Here is a 15,930-nt window from a genome sequence, read left to right as displayed (position 1 = left end):
CTGTTGAGTCATTTACAGTTACTTTACGAATAAAAACAGTATTATATAACACAACATAATTACATAACCACAGTGAATAACTGCACATGACAAATTAAGTTGAATGTGCATGCCTTTCAAATCATAAGTCTGTATTTAGATTTCAGAAGAATCATTTTGACATTTGTAATATAAATGCTGAGGTGTCTCGTTAGCAGATCTGATATTCACTACTATAATGATGAACATAACTTACAGAAACTGAAAGTGTTCATAATAATTAACCATAATTCATTTTGTGATTCAATAAATTTCAAGAACTGTATGTGAAATAAAAAGGAACTAATTATGATCTTTAGCTTTTCAATTAAATTAGAATATTTTAATATACCAATAATGAATTAATATACATTTTATTGATAATAATGTAAATGCATTTAAGTCATTATGTGGCCACTAATATAAAAAACCCAAATGATTTTTGCCACTTGTTTAAATTAAAATGAGCTACTGCAACACAATAACATTTTGTCATAACTTAATTTCATGTTCATTCCATTTCATTTTGAAAAATGGATGTTCATTTAATCAATTTGTTTTGGGACTTCATTAATCATTTTTGTTCCTGAAAGTCAGCAGTAGGTTTCTAGCTCCCAATATGCTTTGCGTGGGACTGGATTGGGAGTGAAAAAGGTTAAATTAACTCTAATTGACTACTTTTTTTGAGGATCATTAAAGTATTGGTTATGTTGCAGTTACCATTGTTTACCATTGTGAGCTTGGTTTGATGTCCAATACCTGAAAACTACAGTGCATATTGCATTAACAGCAAATACTGTGCTATAGTACATTACATATAGTAAAAAAAGTTGCATTTATCATGCTAAGCTAGCAGTTAATACGCCATAGCTCCGTGTACACATTGTGGGAGGGAAGGGGAAGTATTTGGGATTCAGTGCACACTACAGGTAATGATGGATTGTACTGATGAACCTGATTCACTCTGTCGACTTCACTCTACCTCTTTGTCCTATTCCTATTTGCCAGTGAGAAGAGCAAAATGTGACTAAACCAAACAGCTTTATGAATTCAGACTTCCTAAGGTCTCGGCAAACACAGACGCTTCTCCAGACGATCATTCCATCATCTTTCTCAGATTGGTTGACAGCCTTTTCTTATGGCTATCAGCTGATATGAAGAGAAATTAGTTTTGGATGGTCTCTCTTTTTCTGTCGTGAATGTTGTTTCTACTCCCTGAATGCAGACTTTTAAATCAATCTGGTTTTGGCTTATTTCCATCGGTTCTTCTCTGAGGAGCAAATGATTAACTAAACCATTAGAGGTTTTCAATATTTCATAATAACTGTTCGTGGTACGGTTTGTATGTGTGTTTTATCCTCCTGGGACCCAGTAATTTATTTTTATTTACTGTAGTGCTCATTTGTTTTGAGTGAATTCCTCTGAAAGCATATAAGCCGTAGTTCATTATGTGAATTGGTGCATATTAAAGAGGTAATTCTGGGCTTTGTGTGTGTGTGTGTGTGTGTGTGTGTGTGTGTGTGTGTGTGTGTGTGTGTGTGTGTGTGTGTGTGTGTGTGTGTGTGTGTGTGTGTGTGTGTGTGTGTGTGTGTGTGTGTGTGTGTGTGTGTGTGTGTGTGTGTGTGTGTGTGTACAGTGTATCAGGCGTGTGCACAATTCAGAATTGAATTGAGAATGACTCCTAAATTCCAATTCAATTCTTGAATTTGAATTGAATTTGAATTGATGTCAAAAACAGGATCTAGAATTACAATTTGAATTTGAATTAAAGGAAGCAGAATTGCAATTCAAAGCAAATTCTAAGAAATTCATATAGATATTTTAAGTGAAGTGTTTAACAATAAAGCTTTACAGTATATGTCAGATATGATTGCATTACATATTCTATAAATTATATTAGTTTGAACTACTTGTACAGATTACATTAACAGGAAATATTTTCCCCTAGCAATGAATGTTAAAAGCTCTAGTCACAGAACAAATAATTAAGTTTGATTTATTGTAATTGTAATTTTGTGGAACATGATAGAACATGACTCCCAGAATTACTTTAGTAAATCTTTAGAAGAAGAAAAAAACAATTTGAGGTGGAAATTTGTTTATATATATATATAATACATATATATTAGAACAAAATGTATGCAGGGTTGAGGAGTGAGTTAACTGTAATGAAATTATGTTATTTAATTACAAAATGAATGTAATTGTATTTAGTTGTATTACTGAGGTAAAATGTGAAATTTAATTAGTTACTAATCAAATTAAAAGGAAATTGCTTTACATTGATAAAGTAATCCAAATAAAGTAATACAAACCACATTTATAATGGGTAACTTATAACAGTAAGCAATTACATTTCCAAAGTAACCTTCCTAACGCTGAATGTATGTGAGATTCAACATATTCTTTATGTTGTGTGACTGTGTGGAATTTCTTTGAATTGCCATGAATTTAATTCCAGTTCCTGTCATTCCAATTCAAATTCAAGTTCTTGTGGGGCGGAGTCAATTCAATTCAAATTCCAATTCATGAATTGAATGGAGGCCAATCGTGCAGTGTATATCTATATGTGTGTAAATACACTGCTGTTGGGGTCAGTAAGATATTTTTCCCAAAAGAAATGAATACTTTTATTCAACAAGGATGCATTATTAAACTGATGAAAAGGGACAGTAAATACATGTATAATATTACAAATGAGTTCTGTTTCAAAGTAATGCTGTTATTTGTACCTTTCTGTTTATCAAAGAATCTTGCAAAAATGCACCACAGTTTCTAAAATAAAATAAGCAGCACAACTGTTTTCAACATTGATAATAATACTTTTTTTCTTGAGCATCAAATCCACAATTTGGACTGATTTCTAAGGATCATGTGACACAGAATTAAAGAGAATCGTTAAAAATTCTTCAGATAATTTGTCTGTTTATATGTGTGTCTAGAGTAAGTCTTATTTATTTATTTATGTTGTTGTTGTAATGTGTTTCGTATGCTCCAATCAGAAGGTTAAACGGATTGTGCTTTTGGAGTAAAGTCAGATCTCTTGATGGACCCTAAAAAGCCTTTTTACCAGCTTTCACTGGTGTCCTTCCTCAGATTTACCCTCGGCTACAAATATATTGTTTCCATCTCTCCATTCAGAGCGTTAATAGACTCGCACTGCTGTTTTCTCTAATGGATTGCTGTGGCTTTTATATTTGCTCACATGCGGCTATGTTTTATTAAGTTCATGGATCACTGAGCATGCCGTAATATAAAACTCTCCTTCTGGGCCAAGCGGAATATGTGTCTATCCTAATTTCTTATTCATGGTCTTCATCCTGTGCGTGCAAGGCTTTAGACGGAGAGAGCTGTATTGTTAGATGAAGCATGTGGCTTCAACTCTTCAACACGAGAGCCTAAAGCACTGCATCTTTTCTCTTATCTTGTGAACAACAATTTTTACTCATTCAACGTGTTCTTATTTGTCTTGCTTTTTTATTTAAGTAGCATCACAAAAGAAAATGTGCTGTTGAACTGATGTGGTTGCAGCCATCACAGCCATGCTATAGTACAGAAGGACTAAAGGTTTGTCCCGATTCGCATAGGCTACTTGTGCACTTTTCTATGTTGTTTTGCAGTATTAAGTAGTGTAGATGTTGCCTTACAATTGATGTTACAATGGATGTTGCAAGATGTTCATAGGTTGTTGTTTTTTTTGGCTGATAATGAAATAAAGCAACATGGTGTTCCTTTCAAGAGTTTGCTTTCTAGATGTTCTTGTTGTGACGGTTATGCTGCATTACATGGACTATTGAGCGCTTGCTACATTACTTGAACAATATTTGATAGTTTAATATTAAAAGCCCTAGACGTTATATATATTCAGACATATTCAGTATTGGAAAGTTTTAACAATCTGATTCTTTGAATTGAAACTAATTAATCTGACTGTAAATAATTATTCATTTGAGTTGTCTCTGAAAAGTGTTCCCAGAACTCTGCATTGAACCTTATATATTTTAATTAATCATTAAATGTTTTTAAATGAAATGAAATGAAACTAAACTTAATTATTTAAATTTAATTGGCTATTTAAATATTTTGGTTAAACAGTTATTCTTATCACTGTTTTTCTTTTCTTTTTTTTATAGAATTCTGGTGTTTTTAAAAGAGTGTAATTTATGTTACAGTCCCGTTTACGTCTGCCTCCATAATTGCGTTTTATGTTTACACAATGTAATTCACGGTCTGCTCTGAAAACCTTGACTCTCCCAAAGTAGATATACATAAAAAATTCATGCACTATCGTGAAGTATATGCACTTAAAAAAACCGCAGCCGACCAATTTTAAAAGAAAGATAGAGAGAATTGCATCTAAGAGAGAAGACTCTGGCACTGCTGACCTTCGCGCTTGTTTGTGAAGGTCCTCAAACTTGACCTTGCTTAACTTCTTTACAAAATGTGTGTTTACTTCCAGCAACATTTTCACTGCTATTTGTTGTTGTTTCTTGTGCTTTCCCCTTTTTCCTTCATGATTATTCTTTTATGTTTCTTATTCTCTCTTGATCTCTGAGACGGTAATAAAAAGTGTTTGTGTGTGTGCACCTGTGTTTCTGTCACTGAATACTGTATTCCCATTACAAAGCTGCCTGAGGCATCCGGTTAAGAACCAGTCGCTCTGTGTCATGTTTTTGCCTGCATTGCATGTGAATGTCTGAGTAAAAGAGAATTTAGAACGTTCCATTAGTGTGTTGTATTTTAGCTTCTATTTTATTCAGTGAGCCTGACTAGCATGATCACTTGATCACCTCATCTTCTGGGCTTCAATACAGCAGTGTTGATGGAGTTACTTTGAAACTAGCTTAGCGTACAACATGCTTTTCATAATTAAACCATCTAAAACTGAAAAGTTAAAAGACAACTTCAAAAATGCCAGTCTAAACTACCAGCCAAAATAAATGAATACTTTTATTCAGCAAGGATGAATTAAATCTATCAAAAGTAACAGAAATCTTCTTTTTCAAATAAATTATTTTCAAATCATCATATTAGAATGATTTTCTGAAGGATCATGTGACACTGAAGACTGGAGCAATGATGCTGAAAATTCAGCTTTGACATCACAGAAATAAACTTAATTTTAAAATATATTCAACTAGATCATTTTTTAATTGTAATAATAGTTCACAATATTAATACTTTTTTATCAAATAAATGCAGCCTCGATGAGCATGAAGAGACTTCTTTAAAAAAAAATCTTGCCAAACCCAAACTTTTGAACAGTGTAAGCCATTTTGGTACTTTTGACACTACACTAGTTACTAATGAAAACAGTTGTTACTGTAAAAATCTATAATCCACACCTCTCATACACAATAAATACATAGGAATATATTTGTATTATTATTTTTAATATTAACAATTTTATAAATCGTGTTCATCATGCAGTTCTTGTTGTGACCAACGGGAGTCTTAGTTTGATATTCTTGGTAGTCAAAACCAAGTAACATTTCATTATACTTGATAACACAGCAAATCCAATATGATATTAAACACCCTCTTTTATTAAATTACTAATGATAGAAATATAAACAATTAAATAAAAATGATGGCATTCCATTTTTTTTAATTAAATTAACATAGCTCCAAGTGTTAAGTAATTACTGAAATAGACAGTGAGAAACAATAAAAAAAGAAATAAATTAAGCGCAGTAAGTTGGTTTATCATTTACTTGTCAGTATTGTTCATTGAACACTATTAATCATATTATAGACTGTGACACATATATATATATATATATATATATATATATATATATATATACAATACTGTATAAAGACATTGTTACATTGTTGTATCTGTTTGGTATCAGTGCACCAGTATTTTTGACATCCCCAGTCTTAGCTAATTAACAAGGCTGGTTTGAGCCCAGATGGGCAGGTCTTGTCTGATCTGATCTGATCTGATGTGGTTTGCTCTGTTCTCTGTTGGCATTTCTCATTGTCAGTCTCATTGTGCGTCAGAGCGAGATGGGCTCTGTAAAACACCAACTCAACTGTTTAAAAAGCATCTCACTGCTCTTCACGCTCTGTTCCTATGGCGCCGGACTGTCTTTTCCTCTCTTTCTCATGCACTCAGTGCCTTTGATGTCTCTCTCCTCATGGACTCATTCGCTGCTTCTCCTCCCCTCGTTGTGTCTTCAGTGAGGCTTTAGGGTGTGTTTCCATCTGCTCCTCAGTTCAGTAGTCAGCGCACTGCCCAGGGAGTCACCAGTTCTTGTGCACTGAAACCATCCCTATTTATTAGGAGAAGATTTAAGGCCCGTTCACACCAAGGACATAAATATAAAGAAATAGTTCTAAAACTCATTCTCAATATTAAAGAAAAGCAGAGTTCACACCACAGCTATAATGATAATGGCACAGAGAAACCATATCGTTGGAATCACTTTGAGCGATTTATGAGAAAATTCATTAAGTTCAATTTACATCGTAAGGAAGCTCAATGTTCTGAGAATGTTGTTCTAAGAACGTTTTCTCTCTACGTTACGAGAACATTCATCAAGTACAAATTAAACCATGGACGTTCCATGAACGTTGCACTCAGAACAGTATATGATAACATTATGACAGCATTCAGCAAATAAAATAACATTAAAAGGACTTTTCCCGAGAATGTTATTCTAAGAGCGTTTTCTCTCAACATTACGAGAAAGTTTATTAACTGTTAACAACATTACAAGAATGTTCCATAAACATTCTTTTAAGAACGTTTTGTCCTAACATTTACATAACTTTGTAAGAACGATAGTGGAAGTTATGGGAATGTTCCCTGTTAGCTGGGATTGCCTTTGCCCTGCAGACATACTTCTGTAAGTGCTACAGTGAGTTAAAAACAACTATTATGAGGTTTTGACTGAGACCAGAGGTCAACTGTATTTCAGATCAGGGCATTAAGGGCAGCTCTCCACATAGCAGACATAACCGTGGCTGTCATTGCCGATTCCTCCCTCTCGAGCTCCCTTTCATCTCCGTCTCTGGCAATCTTGACATTCCCTGGCCCTGCTGCCAGCGAGGCTCATGAGGGTTGACAGTTACGCCCAGCGATGCTGCAGGATTAGAGATGATTCTCCAGGGCCCCGGGGTCTCTCCGAGCCACAAGGAGAGAGAGAGAGAGAGAGAGAGAGAGAGAGACAGAGAGATAAAATTAGCCCTCGGGAAGGGGAATTGGAGACTTTGAGGTGGGAGGAAAGGGGAAAGCCTTACAAGAAGAACGGCATCTTCTGGGAAACAAACAGCGTGAGACATGAAAAACACAAGGAAGAAAAAGTCTTCTGGGCTTGTAGCACCATCCCTTGCAGTTATAAAGTTACTGCTATATATGCTACTGAGACATATCCTACATCCTAATTCACACACTTATACTAAATGTTATGTATTTTTCTTGTAATAATAAAATCTATCCTCTCTTGCAAGAAAATATTGTGTTTTGACACTACAGACCCCTTTGAGGGCTTGAAATACTGTGTTTGCATGTTACCGTATAGCCTCTAAGAGGACAAAAAGATATACACATTTTGAATGAGTGATTTCAGTTGTTAAGAAGAGAGTGAAGAGGAGTGGATGAGGGTGGAAACAGAATCATTAAAAAGAGATGCATATCAAGAGACTGATTGGAGGGTGAAGAGAGATGTCAAAGAGGACCGATGACATCTCTGAGAGGGGTGTGAAAATTAGGATATAAAATCACATATAACCCAGACAGCAACGTAGTGTTGGGCCAGGTCTGGCCCACATCTGGTATGTGGATTCCACGCGTACCAGATGTAGGCCAGATCTGGGCCGACAATATATGCTGTCTGAAAAGAGTGGAAGGGTTTTGTGTTGTGCAAGATCCCCTTTCCTCAATACCTGATAATAGACCTTCATGATGAAGCTAAAGAGTTTGGCTGAAGCTCGTGTGGTAGATTTTTCCCTATGCACCTGACTTAGGTTGAACCTGGTGTCCTTGACACCTGGAAAATATTATACTCAGTTGAGTTACCTCTGAACGCGCGAGTTGACACAATCTAACCCCGCCTAAGAGTCTTACAAAGAGTCGAACGACGTCTAGTCCCCTATCGAACACTATCACTTGGGAATAAGGTCTCTAGTGTTCCTAACACGCTCCACACTATCACTTGGTGGTAAGGTCTCTAGTGTTTAGCTAAATAACTTGTTCCACTAACTAGCTTACTTCCTGCGCAGGAATAATCAACAAACAGACTTAAGCAAATGTCCTTCAAATGCTTTAATCACGGCCAGGAGAGTGCTCGAGCTGTTCTCAGAGCATCTCTCCCGAGAAGAAGCTTTAAGCTAGGCCGGAGGATCTCAGACAAATTCCATTGAGAATCCCACCAGTTAACACGGATACAACAGTTTTTATAGAATAGGGAGGTATGGCAAAATGACATGAATTTGATTGGTTCTTCATATGCAAACCTTTCTGTTACGAGGCTAGCTAAGAGCAAATTCTGTTTTTGTTGATTACTAACAACAAGGTTTCAAGTTTAGACATCTGTGTAGGTTCATACCCCATATAATTTTACACTCAACAGAGGTAAGGCAACATAGGCCAACAACATTTAAAAACACAGAACAGACCGTTTTAGTACATGGTGTTTCAAAGTGTTAATATGTTAGATAAGGTTAGATGTTAGAAATATGGTTAGTTTAATATTCAGTTTAACATTTCCACCACACTGGTCAGCTAACTGAAAACAAAGAAAGGAAAGTGTTTAACTTGACTGTTTTAGCTTTGGTATTATAATGTGATATGTCATTTGAAAGACATTAATTAACATATTCTTGTGATTTAGAATAAACAGCTAATTAAACAGCTAACAGCTAACCCTGCCAAAATTGATTTTACCTGTCTTCAATGTTTTTCTAATTAAACTTCTCTGTGTTTTGTTGGTTGCTGTATTAGCATGTTTGGCTTTGCCAGCGCAGCTGACATCCACATTAGACCTTCACATGCATTGAGCAGATAGATCTCGCTGTATCAAACGCCATTGTGGAAAGTCAGCAGCCGCGCTGAACTCCAGTCAGCAGAGCTGAAGCTTGTTTTTGCCCAAGCTGACCTCCAACTGATCCAGATCAATGGAACGAGGAGCCAGCTGAAAGCAAAAAAACACAATCTGTACTTTCACTGCACCTGCACATACCCATACTGCCGGGTATGGGGCAAATGACAATGAGTTTTTATTTATTTATTTTTTACTATGGGCAGGTGAAGGACTAACAACTGGTCGAGGTAAAGTAGAAAGAAGCTGAGAGGACTGCAAAAAACTGTTTTAAATGATGACGCCAGTCTGATCGTGACTTGTTTGGAAATTATCACATTGCTCACTCTTAAAAAGACAGTTCATCCAAAAATTTAAGTTTTGTCATTATTCACTCACTTTCATGACACTCCAAACCAATTATATTACTGAAACTAAAACATAATTATTTTTTTGTAACTTACTTTATTTTAGCTAGTTGCAAAGGCAACATGTCTCATTTCTGTTTAGGCCTACTAACTGAAACTAATGAATACAAATGAATAAATACTGTATAGACAAAACTACTTATGAAAATGACAAAAAACACAACAAAATTACTAAAAGTTCAACAAAAATTGTGAAAAGAGAAATATATAAAAATAATATCTAATTCAAAACATTAACAAAAACTCTATTGGTATATCAATGATTCTAAAATAACACTGGCAGGAGGTTCACATTACTCTTCTATACAATGATAGTGAATGGTGACCAGAGGTTGCACACTTCAAAAATTACACCTAAAAATTATCTTAACAGTACCACATATGACTTGTGCATTATCTACTGTATTTCAAGTCTCCTCATATAAAGTAATAGTTATGTATGAGGAACAGACTAAAAATGAAAGAATTATTCATTCAAATCCCATTCACATGATTTAAATGCACATATACAATTGGTTATGAGATGACTGAATGTTCATTTTTGGGTGACTGTCCCTTTAAAAACCCTTAAGAACTGAGCAGTACAGTCTATACACTTACTATCAAAGACTAAACTGTGAGTCATCTGCGTTTGGTGAATGTGTGCTAATGATGCAAAGACAATCTCTGGACGACTGTTGGAAATAAGTATATCTGACAGACGTAATATCTCAGTCGGATGTTAATTTCACCTCTTTTTTTTACCTTACTTTATGAAGGGATATAGAGAAAGAGAATGGTATAGTGAACACTGGAGCCATCATGTGTGTGGAATCACTGAAGGACTGTAGGCATTTTGCAGGATGCACTCTTAAAAATAGAGGTTCTATATTGGCATTGATAATTCCATGAAGAATCTTTAACATCCATGGAACAAAAGGTTCTTTAGATTATTAAAATATTCTTCACACAAGGTTATTTTAAGAACTGATCACTGTAAGGTTCTTTATGGGACACAAAATGGATCTTCTCTGCGAAAACCTCTTTTGAAACCTTTATTTTTAAGAGTGTCCGATGGCAGATATAGAAGCCTTCGAGATGTTTTCCTCTCTGATCTGGAGTTGGACCTGAGCTGTGTGGTTTCAAAGAATCACACACGTCAGATGTTTGGTATTCTCTCACCCCTCAACACACGCTCATAATTTATGACTTTTTGAAGGCCTTTTATCCATTCCTTCTCTGTATGATCTCTAATGCATTGTTTCACTGTGTATCGCTTTTCTACTATACAGTATATGACTGTTTGTTTCTCTCTGCCTCTTTTTGCTGTTGTAGAAATGGCGATGAACAGCATCCTCAACCCTGATGACATTCAGAAAGCACTGGATACATTTAAAGGTGAATATGATCCACCTTGTCATTCACATATGTACACTTACTCTAAAATATGATTTGAAGAACAATCAGTTTCAATTTTCTAAAAGGTTGCCCAATTCGTATGAATTCGTTCGAATGACCCAGCCCTGACCCTGACCCTAAACCTACCTATCACTGGGGTTTAGACAAACCGTATGAATTGAAGTGAAGTTGTACGACTGTGTACGAATTATTAGCCACCTTTTACTCACTTTTACGAATTCGTACAAATTGGTCGTGAGATAGCTTTGGCCACTCTGCTGCATCAAACCCATCTAATGCCACAGCATTTGATTTAAGAGCTACAGCAGGGGGCAAGTTTTAAGGGATACAACTGAAGGGTTTACAGGACAACGACGTATAGCCTACTAAAATGGAAATGTTTGTGTTTTCAGTCCCCCCAAAACACCGTTGTCGTGAAACGGCCAAAACGTTGTTCCTTCTATTTGAAGCTTGACAGTCCCAGTCCCCATTCACTTTCATTATATCAAGAGAAAATTCACCATTTGTGTTTTACAAAAGAAAAAAATGGGGGTGATGTAGGGCTGGGCGATAAAACGATAAGGATATGCATCGCGATAGACACGTAATCAATATCAATAAAAAATGCGTTCGATAAAATGTTCGATAGGCCTAATTATTATTATTTATTTTTTGTCGGAAGAAAGTTTTGTTGCAAGTTTGGTTGCATGAACAAATTTACTCACTCTCTGGTTACATAGCAACGTACTGGGTGACACGTTAACAGCCGGTCATGTAAAGCGGGTTGCACACCTTATACACCGGACAAGAAGCGCAGCACCGCGCCGCATCGCGTCTAGGACAGGTATCGCTGTCGCTAGGTAATTTTAAAGACATAGCGCTATAAACTGAGAATGTGGGACGTGCACCCACATTCTCAGTTTATAGCGCCATGTCTTAAAAATTCAAACATATTATTCTCTTTGAGTGTACACACACTCATTCACAAAAATTAGCTGACTTAATGAAAATTGCTGATGTTATCGGATGTATAGGTGAGATTCTTAATTCATGCAGTTAACGGACGCTCTGAGGTAAAGTGTAGCAACGATTGTATTTAATTGTACAGACCTTATCTTAATTTCATAATGTCCTTAAACATAGCCTAATAATATTGCTGGCTATAAACTGAGAAAGTGCTCGATACCTCTAGTTGTTCTTGACGCGACGCGGCGCTTCTCGTCTGGTGTGTGACGCCCTAGGGTTGCGCCATATCGTTGTCTCGTGTTGGATTCTTCAGTAACAGAGCCGGCGGGGAGTGATAAGTGGAAAATGAGTGCCGCAGCGATTGTTGATAAAACAGGAAAAGTCAGCTCGCCAGTATGGCAGTTTTTTGGATTTTATAAGTCTGACCGTAGTCAGACCAATGTCGTCTGCAAATAATGCAAGACCGTCGTCGGTTTCTCTATGTTTATTTAACACGTTGCACAATTTTATTACTCTTTTTTTAAGCATTTCTTATGTATTCTTTAATTTTGCTCCTTGATTTTAAGAGATAATTAAGTGTTCATTGTGATTTTAGACTTATGTTTACATTTTAATTATTTGATGTTTTCCATGGTTGTGTTGACATTTCTGCTAATATATTATAATCAGAGGAATGTTAAGTTTAAAATAAAAATTTTTTAAATGTAGTCTAATATATTTGTCTCCTGGTCCTTTAAATCAATAATTATCGATATTGACCGATATGAAACACTTATATTGTGATACAGTTTTCAGCCATATCGCCCAGCCCTAGGGTGATGACATAATTTCCATTTTCGAGCAAAGTATTCGTAGTTTCCAGACAAAACATCAGTGATTCTCTCTGTTCTGATCTTCTCGCAGCCGTCGGCTCATTCGACCACAAGAGGTTTTTTGAGATTGTCGGACTGAAGGCGAAGTCGGCTGATGAGGTGAAGAAGGCTTTCCATGTCCTAGACGCCGACAATAGCGGCTTTATAGAGGAAGAGGAACTTAAGTAAGATTTACACAATTTATACACTACAAAAAACAAACAAACATGTTTTCTTGTAACCAATTAACCCCCTATGCCAGGTTGCACCGATAGACAATGATATTGTGTATCGACGATAGCCAGACGAGATATGGTCAAAAGCATCAGCTATCAGCCATATCAAGGGATTTGCGCTACTCCACTGCTTGTAACCCGTAACATTTGTAATTGAAACTCTCTGGATAAAGGCGAGCACACAAGAGGTTTGAAAGGTGTTCGACTCGCTCTGTTTCCTCTCTGCAGGTTTGTTCTGAAGGGGTTTGCTACAGACGGGAGAGACCTGACCGATAAGGAGACCAAAGCATTCCTGCAGGCTGCGGACAAAGATGGAGATGGAAAGATTGGAGCAGAAGGTAAAGTGAAAGGAATATAGCCTACCGTAACACCAGGGGCGTCTGTTATCTGATTGATAGTTTATTTTATTTTTTTGGGAAGTAAAAGCCTTCTAGTGTAATTCTAAAAATGTCCCCCTTCAAGTTATGTTACACACGTTCAATTGCTGTCAAATCTTTAATGATTTTTATAAAGCAAACGCAAGATTAACTTTTATTTTATTATTAATAAGTTGCTTGACTAAAGCAATAGGTTTACCTGATTATATTTTTAAAGGTGCAATGTGTAATATTTCTGAGGATCTATTGACAGAAATGCAATATAAGATCCATAACTATGTTTTCAGTGGTGTATAAAGACCTTGCATAATGAACTGTTATGTTTTTATTACCTTAGAATGAGACATTTATATCTCCATAACCGCGGGCACCCCCTTCTATGGAGGTCGACATATTGCGTCGTCATGTTTCTACCGTAGCCGACAGCTGAAAAACAGCGCTACAGAGCGTGTTTCATCACTACCTTGAAGAAGTTTTCAGTGGTGTATAAAGACCTTACTTAATGAACCGTTATATTTGTATTACCTTAGAATGAGCAGTTACTGTCTACATACACCGTGGCTCCCCTTACATTGAAATGCGCCGACATGTTTCTACAGTAGCCCTAAACGGACAAACGCATTTCTTTACTATGTTGCTCTTCGTGCAAGGAAGCAAGCTTAGTTCAGCGAATAAAACACTGACACAATGATGAACAAGTAACAATAATATTCGCAATAACATAGTTTTACTGAATAATTAAGTAAACATAATTTCTTAATTTATCCTTGTAAAGAAACCTAATTGCTGAACTGGCTACTCTGCTGTCTCAGATGATGACATCTTTTCCTGTCGGCCACTGTAACTTTTGTTGTTTGCAATTCGTAACCTCACCACTAGATATCGCTAAAAATCACACACTGCCCCTTTAAGAAAAATCATGTTAAAATGTGAGAATCAAATATGATACTTTTTTATTAGGTCCATTTCTCAATCATAATTGTATTGTATTGCATTGCATTGCATTATATGTTTTACCCTCACGATAAAAACGACAGAGGTTTGGTCATAAACTGATATTTAAATATTAATTTTATGCAAGAATTCTGCTATAATATTATACAAATCTAATTGATTTACATTACAAGCTATTAGAATTTCATCTTACTTTTGGCATTATAAATATCATCAACCAAATTCCATATTTTTTGCTTAGACTTTTTCTTTCCTCTCAAGTATAAGCTCCATTTTCCCATTACGACTCTTTTCTATACTATACTATAGAGCCATAAAAATCTGTCGTATCAAATATGATACTCAACAAAAAACACATATTCAACTTTTTTATGTTTTATCAAATGTTTAATAATCTGTTCCATTTTTTAAATACATAAATAATAAAAATAGATTTTTCTGACTATTATTTCATAAGTCAGGCTTTGCAGGGTTAAGTTCAAGTAATGGTTTCCAGTTCAGACAGAACCGAAAAATAGTTCAAGGTTCAGTTCAAGGAGTCAAACTCTACATCAATGAACATCAATGAAGGCTTTTAGAATGACGCATTAAAAATAACTTTTTCATAAGGTCATTTCGCCAATATCTTATGAAACTTCATATGGAGGCACACAAACTGACAACTGACTAGATTTTAAAATTATTGTCGCAATTTCTTTTGTATGTTTTTATTTTTATTTTTATTGCACTTACAACAATTTTAGTCACAGTCTCTGAGCCGTTAAGGACATGATGTTTTTACTAAACAACATTATGTACCTTTTTCATCAAAAACTACTAATAGTGTCTCTATCTCTTTTTGTTTCAGAGTTTGCTGCTCTGGTTCGTGAATAAGTGATACAGACTCTTGGCCTGTTCATACCTCATGACCCCTTGACCTCGACCTCAGCCTAAAATGCCCCTGAAGCACAGACGCACATACACACTCACTTAAGCCCCGGGTATACTTCGTTTTCCGTGTTCCGCTTGTGGACAGTTGAGTGAACGAGCCTTTGAAAGTATACTCCCTTATCCGTGAACGTGGAAAGACGCATTCAGCGCACATCACACATCTAGTGGACTTTGCTTTCAAGCGCTCAACACGCACCGGTCACAAAAATTGGGCTGTGCGCGGACGTCTGCGGACCCTCCTGATGACGAAAATTACGCCACACAGACCATTGTGGAACGCGGACGGCTGAAGTATACTTTGGGCTTCGCACACATGCTTGCACACCCAATACTGAAGACATCACCAACACACATAGACAAATCTCCCAACATCATGCTATTTATTTTCCTTTTTATACAAAAGTGGGTGTTTCTGCTATTGTATAGATCGAGACCTTTAACTGGGAAAACCTCATGCCGTCAACATATAGATATAATAGAAAAGAAAACAACATACTCTCCATCGTCCACTATTCTTTGTCTATCTTAATTTTCCTTCAATCTCTCCCATTGATCTCTCCACTGCCCCCCACCTTCCCTCCAAACTCAGGTCAAGTTGTGAAAGAAAAGAAAATAAAGAGACAATGCCTGAAGAGTTCCAGTGTGAAATAAATCTGTTTGTGTTCTTATATAATTAGTCAAAAGTACAGTATGTCTGAAAGGGTTGCAAAATTCTGAATTTATCCATCCATCCATCCATCTATCTATCTATCTGTCTGTCTAAAGTT

The 15,930-nt window shown here is 36.0% G+C and overlaps 1 protein-coding gene across 3 annotated transcripts in view; it reads left to right on the top strand.

Moving 5' to 3' along the window:
- pvalb6 (parvalbumin 6) overlaps positions 1-15,795 on the top strand; it is a 41,270-nt gene extending 25,475 nt beyond the window's left edge. For all 3 annotated transcript variants that reach the window (XM_077212041.1, XM_077212042.1, XM_077212043.1), the window contains 4 exons: positions 10,787-10,849; positions 12,719-12,851; positions 13,131-13,240; positions 15,081-15,795. In XM_077212041.1, the coding sequence (XP_077068156.1) occupies positions 10,787-10,849; positions 12,719-12,851; positions 13,131-13,240; positions 15,081-15,106 (332 nt within the window). In that variant the 3' untranslated portion in view covers positions 15,107-15,795. The remainder of the gene's footprint in view (positions 1-10,786; positions 10,850-12,718; positions 12,852-13,130; positions 13,241-15,080) is intronic.
- The last annotated feature ends 135 nt before the right edge of the window (positions 15,796-15,930 follow it).

The sequence above is a fragment of the Siphateles boraxobius genome, unplaced genomic scaffold (assembly GCF_051911475.1).
Source record: "Siphateles boraxobius isolate OS27281-9 unplaced genomic scaffold, OSU_SipBor_1 66, whole genome shotgun sequence".
NCBI classification, from domain to species: domain Eukaryota; kingdom Metazoa; phylum Chordata; class Actinopteri; order Cypriniformes; family Leuciscidae; genus Siphateles; species Siphateles boraxobius.
This window is presented reverse-complemented; position numbering and strand designations above follow the sequence as displayed.